At 58.9% G+C, this 22,155-nt stretch overlaps 1 protein-coding gene across 4 annotated transcripts in view; it reads right to left on the bottom strand.

Moving 5' to 3' along the window:
- The window catches only part of CASZ1 (castor zinc finger 1), a 148,237-nt gene that overhangs the window by 44,859 nt on the left and 81,223 nt on the right, over positions 1-22,155 (bottom strand). The window contains exons 3-4 of one of the 4 annotated variants that reach the window (XM_019461360.2): positions 21,085-21,136; positions 9,494-9,532 (exon numbers count right to left, since the gene is read on the bottom strand). In XM_019461360.2, the coding sequence (XP_019316905.2) occupies positions 9,494-9,509 (16 nt within the window). In that variant the 5' untranslated portion in view covers positions 9,510-9,532; positions 21,085-21,136. Of the gene's footprint in view, positions 1-9,493; positions 9,533-9,973; positions 10,149-14,959; positions 17,589-21,084; positions 21,137-22,155 lie in introns of those variants that run through there. The other 3 variants (XM_053898980.1, XM_053898979.1, XM_053898981.1) reach the window with 3 other exon arrangements.

Below are 22,155 nucleotides of genomic sequence, written 5' to 3'. Positions count from 1 at the left end.
AAATGGGACCCTAAATGTGGCGTGCTCTGAATGTCTCAGAAGGAAGGTACTCGATAAACTCACGGGTGCTCTGATCATGCTGCCCGTTGAGCCGCATCCTCACCATGGGAGCAAGGGCTCAGTGCTGAAGGGGTGGGGCGTGGAGGGGGGTGCACAGGTTCAAGTCCTTTCCTCTGTCCAGCAGTGGTTTCCCCGCCGTGCCTGGGGAGGGGTGCGTCACGCCCAGCCGGGTTCCACGCACCCAGCTGAACGCAGCAGCCCACGGAGCTGGGCGTTTGAGGTGAAGCCAGCTGTCAGTCACCCATCCTGGACAGAGACTATTCTAGTTCACGAGGTGTGTGGGCTCTCCCGGACCCCAAGGGAGGGGCCATGTCAATCAGTCCATCCACCTGCCTCCAGAACTGAGGCGTTCACAGGACGTGGATCTCTCCAGTCCTGGGCGGACTGGGGCAGCTGGTCACCATGCTGGTGACTACACGGTGTGACCGATGGAAAGTGCTTCTGAAACTGTTTCCTCGGGCGTCAAGAGACGTGCTCTACCTCCTGGGCGGCCAGGCCATCCAGGACCTTCTCATGCCTGGGGGCATCTCATGCTTGAGCCTCTCCTACCTGGGGGGTCTTGAAAAGCTGGTCCCCGTCTCTGACAGGGACCTTGAGCACACATGGAACATGTCCTCTCAACTCAGCAGGCCACAGTGGAGCCCCCGAGGAGCCAGGGAGCGGGGCCTGGCCTGAGGCTTAGGGGAGCCACTGGTCTAGACCTGTTTTGCCCAAGCCACCTGGATTTATCAGATGAGCATGGCCTCCCGGCCAGGCCCCCTGGTATAACCCTTCCATTAATTTACTATTCGATGGGAAATTACTCCTCACCCAGGAATATAAGTTTTCATCTTATTTTAAGTTAGATTCTTAAAGCAATTAACAAGGCATCTGGCGATGACTTCACCGCTGTGGCCGGGCCCTGGAGCGGAGAAGGGCTGCCCTGAAGCTGCACAGACCCCTGGCTCCAGGCCCCTGCGGGGAGTTCAGGGGGAGCCGGGAGCCCCTAGACACCTGTCCTGGGTCCTGGGAGGGAAGTGGGGGGCACGCCGTAATCTCGGATATTTGCCGTTGGTGGAAAAACGCCTTTCCAGCACCACCTGCCCCGTGAACCTACTGGTGACAGTTGCTGAAAAGCCCCAGCAGCTGGTGCCGCGGGAGCATTTTCTATTTTTAATTGTTTGATCGGAATATTAACTCATCTAGGTCCGTTCCCAAGACACGCTTCCCAGCCAGAGGGTTTCCCCCATTTCCCAGACCTTCCTCTCTCTCTCCCTCTCTAGTCAGAAATCAACTTTGAAATTTAATAATTGGAGACACAGACCTTGGTGGGTTTGCAAAGGATCAGAGCACTGGCAGCAGGAAGGGGAGGGGGGCAGGAAGTAGGGGCTCCTCACCCAGAGGTGCCCCAAAACGGACCTCTGCTCTTCTCTCTGAGCCACTGACCCGAGGCTCCTGGGCAGCAGAGGCTGGCTCACGCTTGCTTAGTACCGCCAACTCCTGCCAGAGCCCTGCTCTGCCTGGCCGAGGAAGACTCAGTCTCTCCCTCTCCCCTCTCGGTCAACCCCACTGACCGTCGCTCGCTTGCCCATCTTGAGGGCCACGCCGAGGGGCTGCGGACACTCAGGAGGTCCCTAGGGAAGGAGGCACGTGCCCCTGGGCTCAGACGGGGTTGGCAAGAGGCTGACTTTCCTTTTCGCTTCCATCTCCGAAGGGAAGGGAGGGCAGCGTCTCTACGGAGCCCACGGGAGAACCTGGCGGAAACTCCTCTGTGAGTGCAACACCGAGGGCTCGTGGCCCAGACCCCAGCAGGAAAGCCGCACGCCCCAGCCCGAGCCAAGTGTCACTCTAGCTTGAGACAGACCACGCTGCCGGGAAGAGCCCGCCAGGCACAGACCCAAACCCTCCGGCCCCCTCGGCCCTTCCTAGGAGGTCCCCCCAACAGCCCAGGGGCTACCTGGTCTCCTTTCCCTACGCGCCCTTGGCCCCCCTGCTGTGCGCTTCCTTCTCAAGGTCACAGGGCTGTCCACGCCAGGAGTATTTACTCACCAGACCGGCCCTGTTAGCGGCACTCACCACAAATATGCTTTCTGATAAAGTTGGCAGAAAAAAAGTTCTAGAGCTCAAAACAATGTCAGAAATCATCCCCCGCCCCCACCACATGAGGGTGAGTGAGGTGAGGCCTGCGACCGGACCAGACGGCACGACCAGCCGGGAAGAGTCCTGGGGGAGGCTTTTGTCAACTCTCACGGCTCTCCTTCCTGTTTTACTTCCCAACATACAGCCTGTTGCCAGGGCACCGAGGGCTGGGGATGGTTCGAAGCTAGTACTGGGTCTTGGCCCCCAAAGGGTGCGGCCCAGGAGCAGGGGCACGCGGAGCGGTGCTCTGCTCCCTCCGGCCAGGAGCCCGCTTGGTGGCCTCTGGAGGACAAGGCCGGCGGCCTCTTACCTCTGCTTCTCCCCGGCCGTCTCACCTCACTGAGCCCCCTTCCCACCCACCCGCCCTCCCTCAGTGCACATGGGCTTTAATGTTTTTATTACCTGTTTGACTCGCTGCCTTATTGCTTCTCCCCTTAATGGGGCCGTAACCGTGGAAACGAGGAATAAACGGCCACCAGAAAATGAGATGATTAAACAGGTCACCCTGGCAAAACAAACTCCGCCGAGGAACCTCTGGGGGTGGGGGGAGGGGAAGCCCTCCCCCCGCCCCTCCCTGGCCAGAAGGCTTGGACCAGACCCTTGGACGAGGATGGGGAAGCTCTATCCCTAGAACTGGGGCAGATACGCCGGGGCGCCCCCTGCTGGGTGGTGTGGCACCTGGCCAGTCCCTCCCCAAGGCAGCCCACCTGGCTTGCTGCGGCCTGGAGCTCCTGGCCTAAGGGGGTGGCAGGGAGGCAGGCCCTGGTCTACAGCGAGGGGACGATCTGAGCCAGGGAGAAGATGTACTTCTGGTTGACGGTGACGTGGTGGAGCCCCCACATACTGCATCTCCTCAGCATGTTCCCTCCCAGGGGTCCCGAGTTCATGGAGAAAGCCCTAGAAGAAAAGGCCAATGCAGGCCAAAGCTCAAGTCCAGAAGGTTTCCTTTGGGAACCCCTGGTCTTTGAAGACAAAAAAATGTGTCCATCCCCCTCCTCCACCCTGCTCCTGCAGGCAGTGCCCTGGCCTGAGGCCAGAAGGCGACAGGGAGGGTCCTCTTGGCTTTCAGAAGAGTCTCAGCGGCCCAGAGCCTACGGCACCAGCACCGGCCGAGACTGTGAGGCCAGAAGCCAGGGGGAACCCAGAGGCAGTCTGTGGGAAGCTCTAAGAACCACAGCCGGCTCAGGAGGAGCCCAAACGCCATGACGGGGGGCAGAAGTCCCAGGTCTCTTTCTGGCACTGGGTCCACCTCGTTGCAGGGGTCCCGGGACTGGGAACAGGACTCAGAGGACAGACATGCTGCCATGATGTCTGCTTGGGGGCAGATGGAGACGGGCAGGGGAGGAAGCACAGGAGAGTCCCAGACCACCCACTGGCTACTGCCCTCTTATCTCCCACAGGGTAGCAGGCTGCGTGTGCCGAGATCCTCCCGGGCCCAAGCCAAGGTCAGCTAGTAGCTAATGGCAGGCCCCCATCTAGCCACGCAATGCCCATCTTTATCCTGTGCCCCCTTTATGTCACCTCCTAATCCCAGCCCCACTCCTTCCTGTAAACCAGGCTGTAGAAAGCTCTCAAGGAACTAAAACGCAGGTTCCCAAGGGAATCGGCCAACGTTTCCTGCCTGCCTCCTGCTGCCCCCACTAAGCCGGGAGGCACTTGGCGAAGAGGCACATCAATCAATCAATTCCACCAGCCCTAACGGGGGGAAGGCGCGAGACCAGCCCTGTACCAAGCGCTGGGAGACGTCAACACAGAGCTAAATCTAATGGTTGCCATTAGGAGCAGGAGTAGCAGAAGAAAGTGGGTTCCTGGCCTTGACCTCCTGGGGACCAGGGTACGGAAGTCTGAGCGCCACCTGGACACACTACTGCCAAGGGCGTGACCAGATCCACGGACACACAGGCCTCCCGCCAGCCTCTTGGTTCTTATCTCTTTCCAGGACCAAGTGGGTATGAGGCCCGCAAGGAGGAGGGGGCAAGGGAGGCAGGAGGGCCTGCTTTAGGGAGCTGGGTGGCCTGGACGGAAAGGGCAGAAGGCTGTGGCTGCACAATGGAAGCAGGAGTTCTGTCGGGGGCGGTGGTGAGGAGTACAAGGCAAGACAGAGAAAGGCCGTGTGGAAGCCTAGAAGGTGTGGGGGGTGCAGGGAACATCCGTCTGCATCTGTCCCAATACCTCCCATCCTTTGTCAAGTTCGAAGGCCACCCTTTCACAGAGCTCCCTGCGCTCTCCACTCTGTGCTCCTTTGCCCTGTGTGACAGATGAACACACCTGTCCCCCTCCAGCAGGCAGGTCCTGGAAACCAGGGAAGGACCAGGTGGCCTTCAATTGTGCAGCAACTATAGTGGGCACTCTCCCAAACGCTTACCGAATCTCCGACCTCATCACCCACGTGGGGTCTCTTTCCAGACTACGTCCTGATGAATGTGGGGTGTGAGGATGCTATGCTGTGGTCAGGCAGCCAGAGAGGTGAGTGCTGGACCACCAAGCTGCCACCTGTCACCACGAGTCCCAGTGAAGGAGGCCTTCCTCTGCACCCTGGGACCACCAGCCCTTCTTCTGCTCCCCTGCTCCTTCTTCCCCCTGCCTTATCCTGGCCCAGCTACCCTGGAACAGCTACTGCTTGACTTGGGGACCCACAGGCTGGAATGACTACAGAGCAACTTCCACTCCCCAGCCCCCAAAGATGAAGACGAAGACAAGGAAAAGGAGGAGGAGAGAGACAAGGAGATGTGGCAGCAGCCAGGGTGGTCAAGGTTTAAAAACCAGCTCAGAAAGGGCAGTGGTAAAGGACACGCCTTGGGGCCCGGGGGTGGAGAAACGACCTGGTCCCTCCGAGAACGGTGGGCCGGCCAGAGGAGGCTGATGGCGGCGGGCCAGGCAGGCGCACCACTGACCCGGCGGGGTCCCGGCAGAGGAGTGGGCACCCAGAGGCTTCCCGGGCCGCACCCAATCCCCAGCCCAGGGACTTGAGCCAGGGGCAGCAGCTTTAATGAGGGGATGCTGCTGCGTGGCTCAGCCCTCCAAAGGTGCCTCCATTTATTTTATTTTTCCATCATAAAAACCCAAGCTGCGACTCAGCCAGATTCCCTGGCCGTGGGGGATGGGGGAACGTCAGGGCAATGGGGAGGACGCACGGAGGTCTGACTAACTGACCCCAGTGCCCTTCTTGGGGAGAAGAGTTAATGGGTTCTCCTGGCTGGTCCCTACAGGAAAAAAGGGCCTGGGGTGAGTCCCCTCCAGGGATCCTTCCAGATCGGCCCTTGCTGCCTCTGCCTCCTGTTACAGGAGAACGGCTACGCCAGGACTTTCATCCTGAGATCTGCTCTGATGTCTGATAGCTCGGACCAGGGCTGGGTCAAGGGCCACTTCACGGTCCAGAGGCCGTCCAGAGGTCCAGAGTTCTCAAACGCCTGCTTCCAAAGACAAGGCCCAAATGATGTGCTTCTCGCCTCGTCCATTCAACCCTGCCCCCCAAGACCGAACCTCCCCGGTAAAATCAAGTTGGGAGTTGGAAAGCCAGAGACTTAAAGGTCATCTGATGCTCAAGTCCCTGCAAACGTCACAGCCAGCCTCTGTTTGAATGGTACCAGGAAACTCGCTACTTCCCAGACAGCCCATTCTGTCCTTGGCTCTGACGGCTCCTTCCTGCCAAGATGGCACCGGAGTACCCACCCCCTGCAGCAGACTGGCAAAACCGGTGCCCAACCTGACTGCAGGGACTGGCCCCAGCTTAGACTGGTCGAGTGGGTGTATCTGGCCAAGTAAAGGCTTGAGGAAGGAAAATTGAGGGCAACCTGCTTGGGCTTCCTCCACAGCTGAGGGCCAGGGCCAGGATGCAACGGTGGTGGGTGGGTCGCACGTGTGTGTGTGGGGGGGGGGGGGGTCGGTACACAATACCAGGGTGCCCCGGCCTGGAGTTCCGGCAGACCTTATCCCAGGGAAAAAGAAGCAGGTCTGGCTCAGCGAGCAACCCCGATTCCTCCCACTGACTCACGGCGACAACATGGCTGCAGCCACGGTGCCAAGTGGACAGTGCCAGCCCTCTCCGGCCCTCTGTGCAGTCCGTGGCCATCCCCTTGAACTCGCTCTCTTGCCTATCTGGCCCTCCACCTGGGAGAGCCCAGCCTGGATCTTGACGGACAGCTCTAGCCCTGGACGGCCCCTCCTCTTCTTCTCATGCTCCCCCTGAGGAAAGTGGGGCAGTGACAACCAGATCCGGGGGGGGGGGGGGGGGGGGGGGACAAGGGCAAGGTCCTTCTCAAAGCTCGGCTGCTGCTTCACAGCCATTTCGCCTCTGCCTCCAGTCTTGTTGGGGCCTAGCAATCGGCCTAGTGGGGCCTAATCCTGGGGAGTTTCCCAACTGCAGGATGGATTTACCTGTGTCTGAAAGCTCCCTCCTCCGCCCCTCCCCTGCCCGGCTCCCTCCCCCAGGGAAATCACTCTAAAAGGGCCTAATGGAACTATGTCCTCCTCTCTTCCTCTCTCTCCTCCCTCCCTCCTCTCTTTCCCTTTCCTTTTTTTTTTATTAGCATTTGTGGAATTTATTCCCAAACTCTCCTAATCTTCCGTACACAACCATTTGATTTGCATAACCCAACCCCCTCTCATAAAAACTGGCTGCTAGTTTAATTAAAAAATGTAAATTTGCTGTCATCTCGGGGCCTGGTGAATTAGGACGACATCGGCATTTTTTATTGCTAAAGACGTCCAGATTGATCCAGCCCTTGGCTGAACTATGGTGGGGGAATAGGGGTCCACATGGTCCCCGAGGATCTTGAGGTCCTGCTGTCCCCTCCTGAGAAGCCTTGGCTCTCCCATCACTGAATGACTTATGGCCAGAGTGCTTCAGGACCTGGACCTGTCCCAGGCTGGAGATGATGCTAACCCATGACCCAATGCTTATAGGATCCCTGGTGCCAGCGACTCTTTGGGGCCTGTGCCTTGTACTGTGCCAGAGAAGCCCTTGGTGGAAGCTGTCCGTGGTCCGCCCTCCACTCTCCCCAAGAAGGAGCCCCTCACAGCACCAGCAATGAGCCCTGGCCAGCGACAAGGCCTCTGGCTACGGCTGTGTCCAGGAGAACATTCCAGATGTCGATGGAAGACCAGCACGGAGCCAGCCCAGAGATGGTCTCAGAGGGGATCTCAGAGTTCCCACCTGCTTCCCTTTTTTTGTGAACAGGGGAAAAAGCGCTTTTCTTCTGAAGTTCTGAAATTAAGTGAAACTTCCAAGTTCAAAGAAAAGGCGGAGGGGTATCACCAGATTGCTCCTCCAGGAAACAGTCAGAACTCTGACACCCTGACCTCCCCTCACTGAGTGGCTAGAGGGCAGGCCCGGGTCCCGCTCGAAGAGCCTCGCTCCAGCTGCAGGAGGGACCAGTCCACCTAAGTGGCTCTTCTAGCTTCTAGGACAAGTTTCCAGAGGCTGTCCCTGGAATGCGGGGAGAAGAGAGTCTCCCTAAAGCCCAGGAGAGGTGCTACAAGAGGTTCTGCCACCCACAGGCCCAGGAGGCTCTCTCTCCAGTCGGGGACACCCTCCAGAGGCACTTTGGAGCCCTGTGCCCCTAGCAGACTGGAAGGGACTGGTCGGTGTAGGGCAGGAGGATGGACGCCAGCTCCAGTTGGCACCCAGGTTAGCAGGAGGAAGACGAGGAAGGCCCGCCTTCCAGCTGAGTAATGCCTGGGTCCACTGTGCCCGCCCACAAGCAGAGGCTCCTATGCCCCAGGTAGGGGGTGGTGCCAACCGAGGCCCATCTGTTAAGGTCTGCTTCTGGGCTGGGTTGGGTGGGGGCCCTCTTTCTGAAGAAAGGGGGTGGGGCCTGGGAGAAGGAGGCACTGATTAAGGTGGGGGTGGAGGCCAGGGAGGGGCAGGGGGACAGAAGTGGCCTTCGACACCTTCACCACTTTGCCCAGCAGGGGGTGTCACCCCCTTCCTGGGCACCGGAGGTCCCAAGGACCTCCACATCTGATTACCAGAGATCACACCTGGCTGGATGCAATCACAAGCTCTGAGCCACCCTCTCCCCACAAACACACACCCACTTCCCCGAAGTCGGTCACCATGTCACTGGCCCTGCCCACCCCCCTGCTGCCTCCTGCCCTCTCTGCCCACTCCCCTTTGACCTCAGGAGGTCAAATGTCAGCTCATGGGTCCCAAGGGGCAATGCCATGAACTTGGGCCCATTACAAATAACAAGCCTAACAGCCCCCTATTCTTCTATAAATCAAACACAAGGGTTCAGAGATCAGCCTCAACGAATTTTCAACCTGTTTACTATTGAGTTCTTTCAAAAACATTTAGAAAGAAGACAGTGGCTTTTGTCAGGCTGGGATCTGAGGGTCCTGGTCACAATGTGGTTTCAACAGACCTGGCTAACTGAAAGCCTGAGGAGCTTATGGTAAACCTCACTCTGGGCTCGGGTTGGAACCCCAGATGAAAAGAGAAGCAAAATATTGAAAAACTTAGATTAAAACCGATAAAAGCTCCAAAATATCAGGATAAACTGCCCCAGGCCAGCATCATGCTATCGGGAACCCGAGCCTAAGGCGCCATACTAGGCCCTCTAAAACCCAGAATCCAAATTTAGTAGTTTGTCTGGTGTCCCCCTGGGGGAGGGGAGCGAAAAGGGGGGATGAGAGAGCGTCCTGGGCCCCTCACTTTGAACTGATAACAGCCGCCGCATCCCACGGATTCTCAGGTGAAAAATACTCATTAGCCATAATAAGCAGCTTGATCATCCGACACAGCCTTGTCCCAAATAAATTAAATTCCTTTACCTTGAGACAGTCGCCCCGAAACCAGACTAACCACCTTTCCCAACAGGACGCTGCTTTCAAAAACTAAACCACCCCCCCCCCACTGAAAAAATAAAAACACACACCCCACAGCCTGACACACAGAGATCTTTGCAGTGAAAAAGAAACACCCACAACACACACACACACACACACACACACACACACACACACACACACACACCACGGAGCCACTCAAAAAACACGGAGAACAAAAACCCCCACAGAAAACCCCTAAATCCTCTCTCTGGGTGCCCCCCAGCTCCCTCTCCCCTCGGTTCTTTCATAATGACAAGCATCAAATTAGTCACAGTCACTAAGCAAGTAACAAATAATAACAATAATATCATCAGAAGCCTCGCAATCCAGAAACCAGGGCGAGAAGCGCAGCGGGCGCCGGACCCTCTCCAGGCCGGCCCCCACCCCCTGCTCAGCTGCTACCTCATTGGGCTAAAAATAATAACTTCCGTAAAAGAACCGAAAGAAAAGCGAAAGAGCCTCCCCTGGTTCCCACCGCCGGTACCTGTACCGAGATCCATTCTCCTCTCCTTGGTCCCAAACTCTTCGAGGAACGCCAAAAACACAAGAGGAAAGAAAAAACATCTGTTTAGTCTCTCGCGGTGCCCCCCGCCGCCCCCCTCCCGCCCCCCTCCGCTCGCCGCACCCCCCAGCGAGGGCCGGACCAGTCCCGGGGACCCGGCGAGCACTGACAGGGGGGCCCGGGAGGGAGAGCGAAAGTTTCTCCCTCCCTCCCCGCTCGCTCTCACGCTCCGGCATTGCACACTCGGAGCGGCTCCGCTCTGCTCTCGAGTTTATTAAACTAAAAGAGAAACTATTTATAGACGCGGCCCGGGTCGGGGGGCCCGGGCGGCCCTCGAGGCCGAGGGGCGATCCCGCCCGCGCTCGGCCCCGCCCGCGCCCGCGCCCGCGCCCCCCGCCCGCGCCGGGGTCGAGCCCCGCGGCGGCGCCCCCTGCCCTCCCCCCGCCCCACTCCCGTACTCACCATAGTCGGAGAGTCGAAAGCCGAATTCACTTAAATAATCAACTTTCATAATACTTAATTAATGCCTAATTGCAACTGATTACTCCCCGAATAACAAGTTGTTTTAAAGCCCTGATGTCATTGCTCCTGACGGTAACACTCAGGGTAACAGTTTGGCAGGAGGGAGCGGGCGGGCGGGAGCGGCCGGGGGCGCTGCCAGGCGCCGAGGTGATTGGCAGGGCGGCCGCGGCGCCGCCTCCTCCGGGCCGGGCCGCGCCGCCCCGGCAGGTGAAAGAGCAGAGCTCTGCCCGCCCGCGCGCGCCCGCCCGCCCGCCGCGGTGCCGGAGTGAATGGGCGCGCGCTCGCCCTCCGCGCCGCGCCGCACGCACGCGCCCGCCCCAATCCCGCACGCGCGCCCCCGCCTCTCCCCACGCGCGCGCGCGCGCGCGGCCCCAGCGCACCCGCTCTGGCGGCCGGCCTCATTGGCTCTGCGAGTCCCCAAACCTTAGACTTCGGGAAGAGGGAGGCGGGGACTCGGCGCGCGGACAGGGGCGGGAGGGGCGAGGCTGGCGACGCTCGCGTCCCCGAGCAACTCTGGCCGGACGCCGGCGGGCGCGCGCTCGCACGCTCCCTTCTGCGCCCGGAGCCCCGCGGGCGCCGCTCGACGGCGTCCGCCGGCCGAGGGCTCACGGCGCGCGCGGCCGCGCAAACTTTTCCGCCCCGGCGGGCGCAGGTGTGAGCGCCACGGGGTCGCGCCCGCCGGGCCGCGCCCTCATGCTCCCCCTCGCGCGGCCGGCTGGCGCCCAGAGTGCTGCGGGTGCCGGGGGAGCAAAGCGTCCACGTCCCCTCAAACCCGACTCTCATGGTGGGGGGGGTGGGGGGGGTGGCGGAGCTTTTTACTTCCAAGGAGGAAAGACTGCCGAGCGGTCGGCCTGGGGGGGGGGGCGGTGGTGGCCCGGGACACGTGAGTCCGCTCGCGCTGCTCTGCAAGCCAGCCGCCGCTGCAGGCTCCAGGAGAGCCAGGACCCTAGGCTTCAGCCACTTCCTCTTGGTTTTGCCCTGACTGGGCCCTGGTGCCCTCCCGACCCAGGCCAACCCTGGCCGCCTACACATCTCTGCTCTCCCGGCCTTTCTCCTCCTCCAAAGTTCAGCCCCCAGCCCCTCGGGCCTTGAGGGGAGTCCAGCACCTCTTTTTTCCCTCACCCCCCTGGGCAGCCTTTACTCGGAGCACCCCAACACAGATCCATGCCATCACGTGGGCTTCCCTCCCACCCTGTTTCCTCCGCCATGCCCCGGTAAGGATCCGGGCACAGAGGGCAGAGGTATTCCTGAACCAAGGAGCGAGGGTCAAGCCACCTGCCCCACAGCCGCGGCATTTCCTGCCTGCCAGTTCCTCTCTGGACCAGGACTCCTTGTGCTCTCCTTGTCCCTGGAAGGCACTCCCCCCCGCCCCCCCAGAAAGCACTTTTGTGGGTCTCCTGTCCCCCAGACGTCCCTGCTGCAGACAGGTATGTGGAATTCCTTAAATTTTAGTGATCCAAGTTACCCATTGGATTTGGGGGGGGTGGGTGTTCAAGGAAGGAGACAGCCAGGCGAGCTGGAACAGGAACGTGGGCAGCTTAGCTGGTACAGTACCTGGATCTGTCTCTAGCTCTCCCTCTGGTCCTTGTGTAACCATTCTGCTGCCTTCCTCTCCTCCTGCTTCAGGGAAGGCCACACTGCCTTCAGTGAGGGGAACGGAACAGACCCTGGGTTTTCTCTGGTTTTTGGGCAGCATTCAGCAAAATGGCACTGGCCTATTTCTGCAGTATTTCTACTTTGCCAAGGGAGGTGCCCAGGGAAACCTTGGGGCAAAGAAGTCAGAGAAAAAAACCAATCTACTCTTTCTCCCACTTTCCCCTTATTGTTCTTCTTCGTCTTCTTTTTAGCTCCAAATGGCCTCACAAGGAGGAGGTTTGCATCTCTCCCCTATTTGACCGCCCTCCCCTGCTGACTCTTGGCAACCCCCTTTGCTGGTTGTCACACACAACCCTCCACCCTTCAGGCCTGCCCTGTCCCTTTGGAGGAAGAGTAGCTGGAGAGGCCCAGAAGCTTTACTGAGCATCCCGTGACCCCAACGCCCTGAATACAGGAGCAGAGGCCAAGCCACGTGCTACCTGGAGGCTAGGACATGTGCTGGTACAGGGCAATCATGCACAGAAGACCCTGGGCTCTGTTCCCCACGTGGGATCTTGGAGAGGGGACCTCTGCGTCCAGAACTACTCTGGAGTCTCCACGTGCCTCTGGGTGCTCTCACCTGTGGCTCTCCAAAGTAAGGCCTACAGCTTTGGGTTGTCACAACAGGCAGTTAATCCCAAGCCCCAATCCTGAGTGCCTGCTTCTCCACCTGGGCAACCAGGGTGTGGAAGGAAGCCTGAAGACGTAAGAGTACGAGTTCAGGGTTTATTGGATGATGTGCGTTATCAGGAGTCCCCTGCGTATGTGACCCACACGGCCCACTGGCTGTCTCTGAATGTCCTTGTGGCTTCTGCCGATGGTGGTCAGGGCATGGGAGGGCATGCCTTTCAGTTCCCCAGACAAGGCCAACTGGACTGGCTGCACGGTGACTTTGGGGCCTCTGACAAAGGCTGGAGAGCTGGAAGGACACAGAACACACAGGGCCAGCTAGAGGGACCCATCAAGCAAAGTGGTGGGGGGATGCGTGGGCTGCCAAGGCGATGGCCGCGATCAGCCATTGCAGGCTTAAGAGGCCTTGTCCAAGAGTGGAGAAGAGGCCAGGGAGGCACAGAGAATGAGGCCATCTTGGCATGTTACGATTCGAGAAGGCCTGAGGAGAAAGAAGGCTGAGGCATCAAGATCATGCACAAGGTGTGAGTCAGAGGCTGCACAATGGAGGGGTCCCCAGAGTTCTCTTTCTTTCTCTTTGGGTGTGTGCTCGTACGAAGGGGAGAGGCCCACATCTCTGGCATCTCTGAGGCTGTGGCCCGTTGTTGCCTTGAGGACCCCGATGTGGCGACACCTCTTAGACCCTGAGGCCAGGCCACAGGGAGGACGTTTGTGCCTGGGATTCGGGGGACGGAAAGCCCAATGCCACCGTCCCTCCCAGTCTTGAGGCCCTGGGCCCAGAGACGCTGGCTCGTCCTTGTACGCCCCACCCCCAGAGCGAATGGGGAGCTGTGCACAGCGAGCCCACCCACCAGGCCCCTCTCACGAGTCCTGGGGAACCCGGCGGCGCTCCCCAGGCCGGCTTCCATGGTTGGCTCCCGGTCTGCTCACACCCCCAGAGGGCCCACTCATTCTCTCCCCCTCCCGAGCCCGGGGCCTTCTCACTCACCAGCCTGTTTACACACCAGATATCTCAGGCTTTATCTGCTCTCATTCTGAATTTGTAACTTTCACATAAACTTGAACAAAGCTCCTTTTGTTCCTGCACCCCACCCCAGGATCCCAATAAACTGGTTCCCTCTGAGGCGACTGGGCCAGGGCACAGAAGCCTTGGCCAAAGGAGTGTGTGTGCATGTGAATAAGCATGTTCGCACCTGCGAGGGAGTCCGTGTGTTTGCGTGTGAGTGTGCTCCTCAGGCTGACGGAGGGAGGGCTGTCCGGGTGAACGTCGAGCGCGCACCGTGCGGACAGGAAGCGCCGGGGCGTGGGGACGGGACCGTCTGCCAGGGCACAAGGAGTCGCGGGCCGTGGACGGGCGGGTGTCGGGGCAGGGGGCAGACAGGGACAGAGAGGAGCAGTGGGGTGGGTGGGGGAGCGCACGGCTGAGGCCAGGCTTAAGCTAAGTAGAAGGCAGATACAGGGATCGCATTATGGCGGTGTAGAGGCTGGCACAACCACACGCCCGGCCCCGTAATCCTGTTAGCCAGCAATCTCCATTCCGAAAGAGCTTCATTTCTTTGTGAATATTTGTAAACTAGATATCTAATGGAAAATTATAGGAAAATTATAGTGAAATTCATGACGGAGAAATCCGATTATCCCTAATTCAATTATGCCATCTTAGCCCACACAGCACATTTCCCATTTTTTTCCCATAAATACCGATGCCAGGGGTCCCGGTAATCAAATAAAATTGAAAATCATCTTCCCATTAAATTCAATTAGCCGCAATTTCTAAAGCCTATCAGAGATTTTAATTACTAAATTATAAAATTCTCCAATGCTAAATTGAAACCAAAAAAATTGCACATCCTTATATTTCAGAGAAAAAAAAAAAAAGGGCCAGCAAAATCCTTGAAAAAAATGCCCTCCTTTCTGTGCCCAGCTCCCAAGCAGGTTCCCCTCCTGGAAGGACCTCACATCGCTACCTCCTTGCCCAGCTGTGGATGAAGCCGGGGGGACAGAGGAGCGGTCTCTGCCAGGGGAGGGGCTGAGGCATATTAATTTAGCAGAGGGGCAAACCACACCTCCAACTCCAAGCTTGGGGTTGGCTGGCCCCTCAAGAGGACCTGCCTTCCTCACTGGCCGTCCTGGCTCCCAACTCTGTCTGCCCATCGAGAGGTCTGTCACTTGGCCCACGGACAGGACAGGGCTCGGGCTCAGGTCGGAGCTCGGCCTCAGGGCTCTGTGTGGTTCTAAGGCAGCAGATCCGAGGCAGTGCTAGCTCCCCGACCACTCCGCAGGGCCCCCGCGTGGCCTAGGCTGCACCAGAGGTGGGAGGGGGACGGGGAGCAGTGTTGAGGGCGGACAGATACCAGGGGATGGTGCTGTGGCCCCAAGTCTCCTCCAGAGCGTTCCCAGGGGCCGCGGGTCCTCGCAGTGTAGCGGCCACCCAGGAGAAGGCTGGTGGTGGGCACGGCCCAAATCTGGCCTCTCCTGCCCTCGCAGCTCATTCTCTGTTCTCCTCACCCTCTTCTGGAAAGCTGACAACCCTGAACTGGCCGGAGGGTGTGCCTTGGCCCCCCTGGCAGCCCTTACTCTTTCACCCCTTCTCCTCCGAGGGAAATGCTGGCCACAACCCCAACAGTAGCCCTCCTCTCTGTCTCCCCGCAGGCCACTTACCCAGCTCTAAAGGCTGCTCTAGAAGTCACAAGAGCCTGGGGACGTGGCATCGGTGGTGGCATAAAGCGACCCTAGGTCTGAAACCCAAGGTGGGTGGCCGGGTGGGCAGCTGATGGGCCCCGGCGGTGTCGGGACAGCCGACAGCAGAGCCGCCGCCGGGGCAGGGAGCAGGTTTAATTTGCCAGGCAGTCAGCAGTGCCAGCAGGGGAGGCACCCGCAAACAAAACAAAAACAAAAAAGTTAATTATCTTTGGCTTTTTCTTAATAAATATCCAAACTGGCCCGGCCGGATCCTCCGCTTTGGAGGGAGCGAGAAGAAGGAGGAAAAAACCCCAAACCAAATCCAACAGACTCCTTCTCTGGCCTACCTTTCCTTTTGTCTCTCCCTGTACTCATCCCTTATCAGAGGCAGCAAGAGTTTCACGCTAATTCCCAAATCTTCGAGTCAAGAGGATGGCCACAAACGTTCGTCTGTCTGTTTGTTTGTTTGAAGTTTTGGGGAGTGAAAGCAGGAGTGTAAGGAAGAAAGAGGCGGCGGGGGGGTGGGGTGGGGGAAGGACAGAAGAAGCAAAGGGCAGAGTGAGAGTCAGAAGGAAAGAGAGTAAGTGTGATGTGGGAGCTGAGTTCCTTGAGTCCTCCTGTGGGCACGGCAAGGCCTAGCCGGTGGCCCCAACCGGTGGCCCCAACCCGGGCGGGACCTGTTCTGGAATGTTGTGTTGGCATTGGATTTTAGTTACAGTGATCGGCTACAGGCGATACGGGGATTTCTCCTTTTAAAACTCTCAAACCACCCAGGTCTCGCTGGCCACTTTAGCTCCCCTGTTGCTGCTGGTTCCTGTGCCAGCCAACCCTCCCTTCCAGGAGCTGGGCTTTGGAAGAGAAGGTTCAAGAGGAGGGGACGTTGGCTGTCCTTCCGAGGGGTGTGAGATTTTTCTGTATGGACTCGCAAGTCTACCTCGGGAGAGAGACGCGTGTTGCCGCCTGGGCCTACGTGTCTGGATGGTGCTCACACACGCCTGAGCCCGGGCTGTTAGCAACGTGTAGCAGGGCATGTTGGGGGGAGGGGGGCGCAGCCAAGACATCGGGCGGTCCTTCGAGGAGCACTGACTCTGGAGTCCCACTACCTGGGTTTGAACCCCGGCTCTATCACTCACTGGCTGTGCCGCCTTGATCAGGTCGTTGACCCTCTCTGAGCCTCCATTTTCTCTGCATCAAAGAGAATAATTTGTGATTGCCCAGGGCTGGGGATGGAAGGTGGAGTGACTGCTAATGAGTACGGGGTTTCTTTCTGGGGTGATGAAAACGTTCTAAAATTAGATAGTGGTGACGACCATACGATGTTGGGAATATACTAAAAAGCCAATGAATTGTACACTGCGTGTAAACTATAGCTCAGTAAAGTGGGTTATAAAAAAGTGGGGACAAAAAGGGGGGGGAGAACAATAGCACTTACTGCACAGAGTTGTCGTACAGGGCAGAGCACACAGCCTGGCACTAGTAGGGACGAGCGAGGAAGGACTGACATGGCCCCAGGCCGATGGGTTGGCGTCCACGAGTGTATATTGCTGGGTGCCTACGGACATCTCCCCGGGTCCCCAGTGCTGGGCCAGCAGGTTGTTAAGCAGCTGAGCTGCCCCTCACACGTGGAGGGGGTCCTGGGCGGCCGTTCCCTGGCAGCGGTGGGAGAGGGCATGGCCCTCCTCCCGCCTCTCTGGCTGGGTCCCTGGAGAGGAGGCTGCCCACCACGGCGGGCAGACTCTGCCGCTCACTCTCCCTGTCTCCCAGAGCACTCATATTTTCCATGTGCAGCAGGCCGTGACTTCACCTTCATACTAGTTACAGGGTTATTTAGCTTCTCCTGACACTGACAATCACCAAACTTTAATTCGCTGCGTGGCTTCTCCCTGCTGTGCCCTCTGCCCACCCCCAAAATCCCTGGGAGAGGGTGGGAAGGACCTAGTCCGGCCCCCCTGTTGCCAAAGCCTGCCCTTCGGAGTGATGGAGGGATGGCAGGAGGGGATGCTCAGAAGGAGAAGATGATGGACAGAGAGTGGGGGCGGGGAGGGGGGAACAGCGCGGGAGAGAGGAAGTACCACCAGCGCTAAGGGGAGCTTCCGTCCCGCTCCTCCGGCCTGACACTAATGTATTCAACCCGACATCCATCCTGTTGTGAATAAAGATTCAGCCGACCGGGCTTTGGGTCTGCAGGCTGGCAGCCCCAGCCAGGACCTACGGGGCCGGGACTCGCCGAGCACCCGGGACGGGGCAGCTGGCACGGACTGGCTCCTTTGCCTGATGCTGGATGAGGAGGTGCCCATCTGGAACGCACCCGAGGGAGCCCTTTCCTACTAACCTGAGCAGCCAGCTCGCATTTTCTCCTGCCTCCCCCATGCGAGTCTCCTGTGAGGCTAAGCCATCCTGCCTCACGGAGCTTCTCTCCGACTTACTGCCCCGCGGCCTGTATCACGTCTCTCCATCTCCTGAAGTGCTCACCATCATCTTTCCCCAAAGCCTCCTAGGCAAGCAAAGGAGTGATGGTTTGCTCTGAGAACCATCCGGTGGAACCAGGGGACTGTCTTATTCCCCAAATCCAAGCTGGCCCCGTGAGCCCTTCATTAGTCAGAGTCCCAGAAGCAGACGGCGGAGCCGAGAGGATTCTCGAAGACCAGAGGCCTGGCAAAGGACCTGGGCCGGGAGGCCTGGAGAAGCAGAGGCAGAGCGGGGGCGGGGGGGGTGGGGGGGGCAGAGCCGGGAGGAGGGGAGATGCAGGGAGATCCATCAGTGGGTCCAAGCTGTGTCTGCTTCCACCCAGCCTCACCCACTGCCCCACCCCTGCCAGCGGGGGGGCGAGGGGGGGGGAATGGCCATGGTGGCCTGGGCAAGAGAGATGTCACGGGGCCGATGGCAGAGAAGGGAGAAGGGGCTTGTTGACTGCAAACTGTCCATTATGGCTCAGATTATAAGCATATTGCGCAGGGCTCTCTGCACGATGCCGAGGAAATCCAATACGCTGAAAGGTTAATGCAATCAATTAGGGTGACAAGGAAGTAAAGTAAAGCCTTCGGAGTAGATGAAAAGGAGAGAGAGGGAGAGAGGGAGAGAGGGAGAGAGGGAGAGAGAGAGCGAGCCGTGGAGCTGGGGGTGGCAGTATGGGTGGCGGGAAGGCAAGCAGGAAGAGAGACCGGTGGGATGCTGGGAGGGAAAACACACGCGCAAGGCCAGGAGCCCGTGAAAAGACGCAGTAAGAGAGCCGGCAGCAGCAGCAGCAGGATGTGGGCGGCCAGTGGACACGGCTCTGGCCTCAGACCTCCGACTGCTGCCCAGCTCCACCTTCCCTCCCCTTCCCCTGGCCTCCCTCCCCGCCGGTTAGCTCACGGCACCGGCAACGTGTCACGGCAGCTTGGTCCCTGTGCCCGTACAGAGCAAGTGCCCACCATGTAACCTCCAGGGACTTCTCAGTAGGAACTATGGCCTAGTTCCCACCTCCCCCAGAACGGGCCCAGGTTCAAACCCAGACTCTACCTTTGTCCTCCTTCGCCCCCAGCAGCACCCACGAACACAGCCTTCCCAGCTCTCCCCCAAGCACCTGGCTCCTACTTGCAACAGCCTCTGAAGCAGAGAGCATGGTGGTCAGGAAGCCCTTTTACAGACAGAGAGACTGGGGCCCAGAGAAGGTATGCGATTTCCCAGGGCCCTGCAGCAGATGGGGAGGACAGGGCACAGACACGAGAACCCCAACGCCCCTCAGCCCACGACCCGGGGTGGGGGACGTTTCCTCCCGTTGCGCCCACTGGAGTGAGGAGACTCACGTCCCCCAAGAAGTCAGACTCAGAAGTCCCTGGGCAGGGGTGGGGAACCCCTTGGAACCTGCCCAGGGACTGCTGGTGCTCTGGGAGGTGAAAAGGTAGGAGGGGAGGAGGGAATGTGAGTTCTTCCTACCTGTCAGGCCCCAGGCCAGACACCTTTGACCACATTAACTCATTTGTCCCAATAACTTTGTCTGCAAAGTAGCTATTCTGCTCACCTTACGGAAGAGGGAACTGATCTGAGAGCTCGGTGAAGGTTAAAGGCTAACGCAGGGCTCATGGGAAGGGATGCCGAGCTCTGAGGAAACGGTGGCTGTCAGAGGGAAGACAAGCCAGGACTTCTAGATGGGTGGCACTGAGCAGAGAATGAGGCCCTGAGGAGGACAGAGAGACAGAGAGGGGGTGGCCCCAAACAGACTAGGCCCGCAGGCAGCCCACAGCCCTGGGACAGGCTCCTGGACAACTGCCCGCGGCCCTCAGGGCAACCCCACGGAAGACAAGGGCACAGGGCAGCGTGACAGTCAACACGGCGGGCATACTGAACACTAGGAAACTATACACTTAAAAATGGTTACAATGGTAATTTTCATGTTATGTATATTTTGCCACTTAAAGAAAAGAGCAGAGGTCAGGAGACAGCAAACTTGTCCTGTAAAGGGTTAGAGAGTAAATACGTTCGGCTTGTTGTGCCAAACATTCTCTGTTGCAGCTGGAGTCAAAGCAGCCAGAACCAATATGCAAAGGAATGGGTGTGGCTATGTTCCAATAAAACTTTATTTACAAAAAAGGGCAGTGGGCCACGCCTTGCTCCAGAGAATGGAAAGCACCTAGGGCTGGACTTTCAAGACCCAAGATGGGGTCCCACCACCTGGGGACAGAAGTATCCAATCTGGACCGTGCCAAGACGTGAAGGGAAGGGCTGGGCAGAGGCCTCAGGTGGACGTCAGGCCCTCATTACCAGCAGAGAGTAGATAAAAAGAAGGGGAAAGAACAAGCGCTGGTCTGGGAAACAGATGTCCAGGAACTGGCTCCAGCGCCCAGCATGCCAAGAGGCCCTTCGCTTTGCTTCAGATCCTCGTGGATGATATGAAGGGGCAGGGAGTGACTTGGGAGTTCTCGACACTCTAGGAGTCTCGATGCCCCAAGAGAGGTGTTGCCCTGCGGCCAAGAGGGGACGGGAGTGGGCAGCAGTGGGCCGGGCTGGCCAGAAGGAACGCCAGGGGAGAGGAAGGCGAGGAGAGAGGCCCGGGGAGGGCTGTAACCAGGGTGGAGCTGGCTGCAAAGGGAGGAATCTACGGGCCCCAGTGAGAGCGCAGGGCGCGGGCCGGGCCTGCCCTACACCGGCCGCCTCTGATCACGTTTTCAGGGCCACTGCCCGCAGGCACAGACAATGCTGGGGGAGCCTTTGAAGTCCGAAAGGGATGCCGCGGTGGGAGCAGCACGAATCTCCTCCCTTCCCCCCGTCCTCCCGGGGGAGGGGGCCAGCGGGACAAAACCCGGGGCCGGTCACAGCCAGGCCCGAAACGCGTGAGACAAAGGGAAAACAAACAGGTTTGGAGCCAGGCGCACGGTGCCGTGTCTGTCCCCCGCCCCGCCGAGCGGGGATGATGGATGGCTGCAGCCAGCCAGCTCGCCCGCCGGGCAGGTCCCGCTATTTACATAACACTGGCGTTCCACCGGTCACCTCTGACACCGCGCTGCCTGGGGCCGAGGCCCGGTGGCCCCCGAGGTTCCTGGAGACACCCGGGGACTGAGACAGGCTGTGAAGGCCCGGCCAGACCCGGGAAGCCCTGGGCCTGGGAAGGGCGGGTCAGCAGCCTGATCTGGGCTCAGGGCCTGAGGCCTCCTCCCTGCCAGCCTCTCATGGAGGGAGGAGGAGGCCACCAGGGACCGGCAGCTCCAAAGAGAGAGGCAGGGCTGGAGTTCCGAGGCTTTCAAGTCCGCAGGGCTCCCCAAGAGCTACAAGCAGAGCTTCTAGGGACAGCCAGCAGCGGCTGCCACAGCGGAGACCTGGGAATGGCACCGAAGGGCGGCCAGACCCTGGCTCCAGACATGCCTCCTTGCCCCACACCACCTCGAACGCATTCCATGCCCAAAGTCTGCAATCCACATGTCCCCTGCCCATTTCCAGCCCAAGAGCCAATCGGAGATTCTCCTACCGGGGCCATCTTTTCTTGCCAGGTTCAAGTGGGCAGCGTGCCTCCAATTCCCTGTCTCCATCTTCCCAATCCTCCTAACCCCGGAGGGACGCCAGTACTAGGTAAGTGGTCACTGGTAGGGGAGAGGACACAAGGATCAGGGAGGGGGTTCAGGCCTTACCTCGCAGCGGGTCCTAGAGGCTCCTCTCTCGAAGTAGGGGCGTCACTTCATCCTGGGGAGGGAGAGAGAAGAGGCCCGTTAGCCTTTCAAGGCGGGATGCCCACAACTCCCCAGTGTTCGCCCTCCATCCTGCTGTGTGCCCAAGGGGTCCTTGCCACCTATGCGCCAAGGGGCTGATGCTCCAGGACTGGCGAAGGGGGTTAAAAATGGATTTGGGCTCATTCAAGTATATGCCAACCAAAATTTGAAAAAGTTCGGAAAGCAGTAAGAGCTGAGAGCAGAAATGCAGTCCTCGGGACACCCTTAACCAAAGAGGGAACAGTCAGAACGTACTGCACGCATCTCTTGTGGAGGCAGAGATAGGAGTCTGTGGGTGGGGGATGCAGTGGCTAAGCCTAGGGGCCCGGGGACCACAGAATACAGCAGCACCCGTTCCCTCACTCTCCTCCCCAGCCCCTGAAAAGACAAATGCTATATGCCAAGCTGTTTGCTACAGCAAGTGGGTGACAGAGAGGTGGGCCAGGGGCCATGGCACCAACAGGTGTCACCACCCAGGAGGGTGCTACGGTAGCACCTTCTAGCCTGAGGTCCTACCGATGAGACGCAACAACCCACGCTGGGGGCCCACGCAGGGCAAGGGACACGGTCCAACAACGTAGAGGGTCTTTAGCCAACATATAACTCAGCCCAGCTTGCCAGGCTCAGACTCTCCTGCCTGGTACTGGAGTTTGGGGAGCCAGGTTCCAATGAGACGAACTCCTGATGTGGATAGAAAACCCAAGGAGCCCTCTGTCCCCTCCCCCCCCTCCCCTCTCTCCCCCCTCGCCCTTTCCCCCCAGCTCTGGGGCCTCAGAACCCTACCCATACTTGGGAAGAGTTTCCTGTTTATTATGTTTATTCCTCCCCACTCCCTCATTTGTGGCTTATCAATGATGCAAGAAGAATAACACCAATTTCCTTAGGCTGTGTAATCCCCAAATCAGATTGGGGGGATTGCAAGAGGTGAGGTGACCTTGCACAGGGCTCCCGGAATGCCACCCAGTCCTGCAGCCCTCCCTCTCTTTCCCAGGA

Source organism: Panthera pardus, unplaced genomic scaffold, assembly GCF_024362965.1.
Source record: "Panthera pardus isolate Hobbes unplaced genomic scaffold, ASM2436296v1 HiC_scaffold_11, whole genome shotgun sequence".
Lineage (NCBI taxonomy): Eukaryota > Metazoa > Chordata > Mammalia > Carnivora > Felidae > Panthera > Panthera pardus.
The sequence above is the reverse complement of the archived record's forward strand: the minus strand, read 5'-3'. Positions and strand labels throughout refer to the sequence as shown.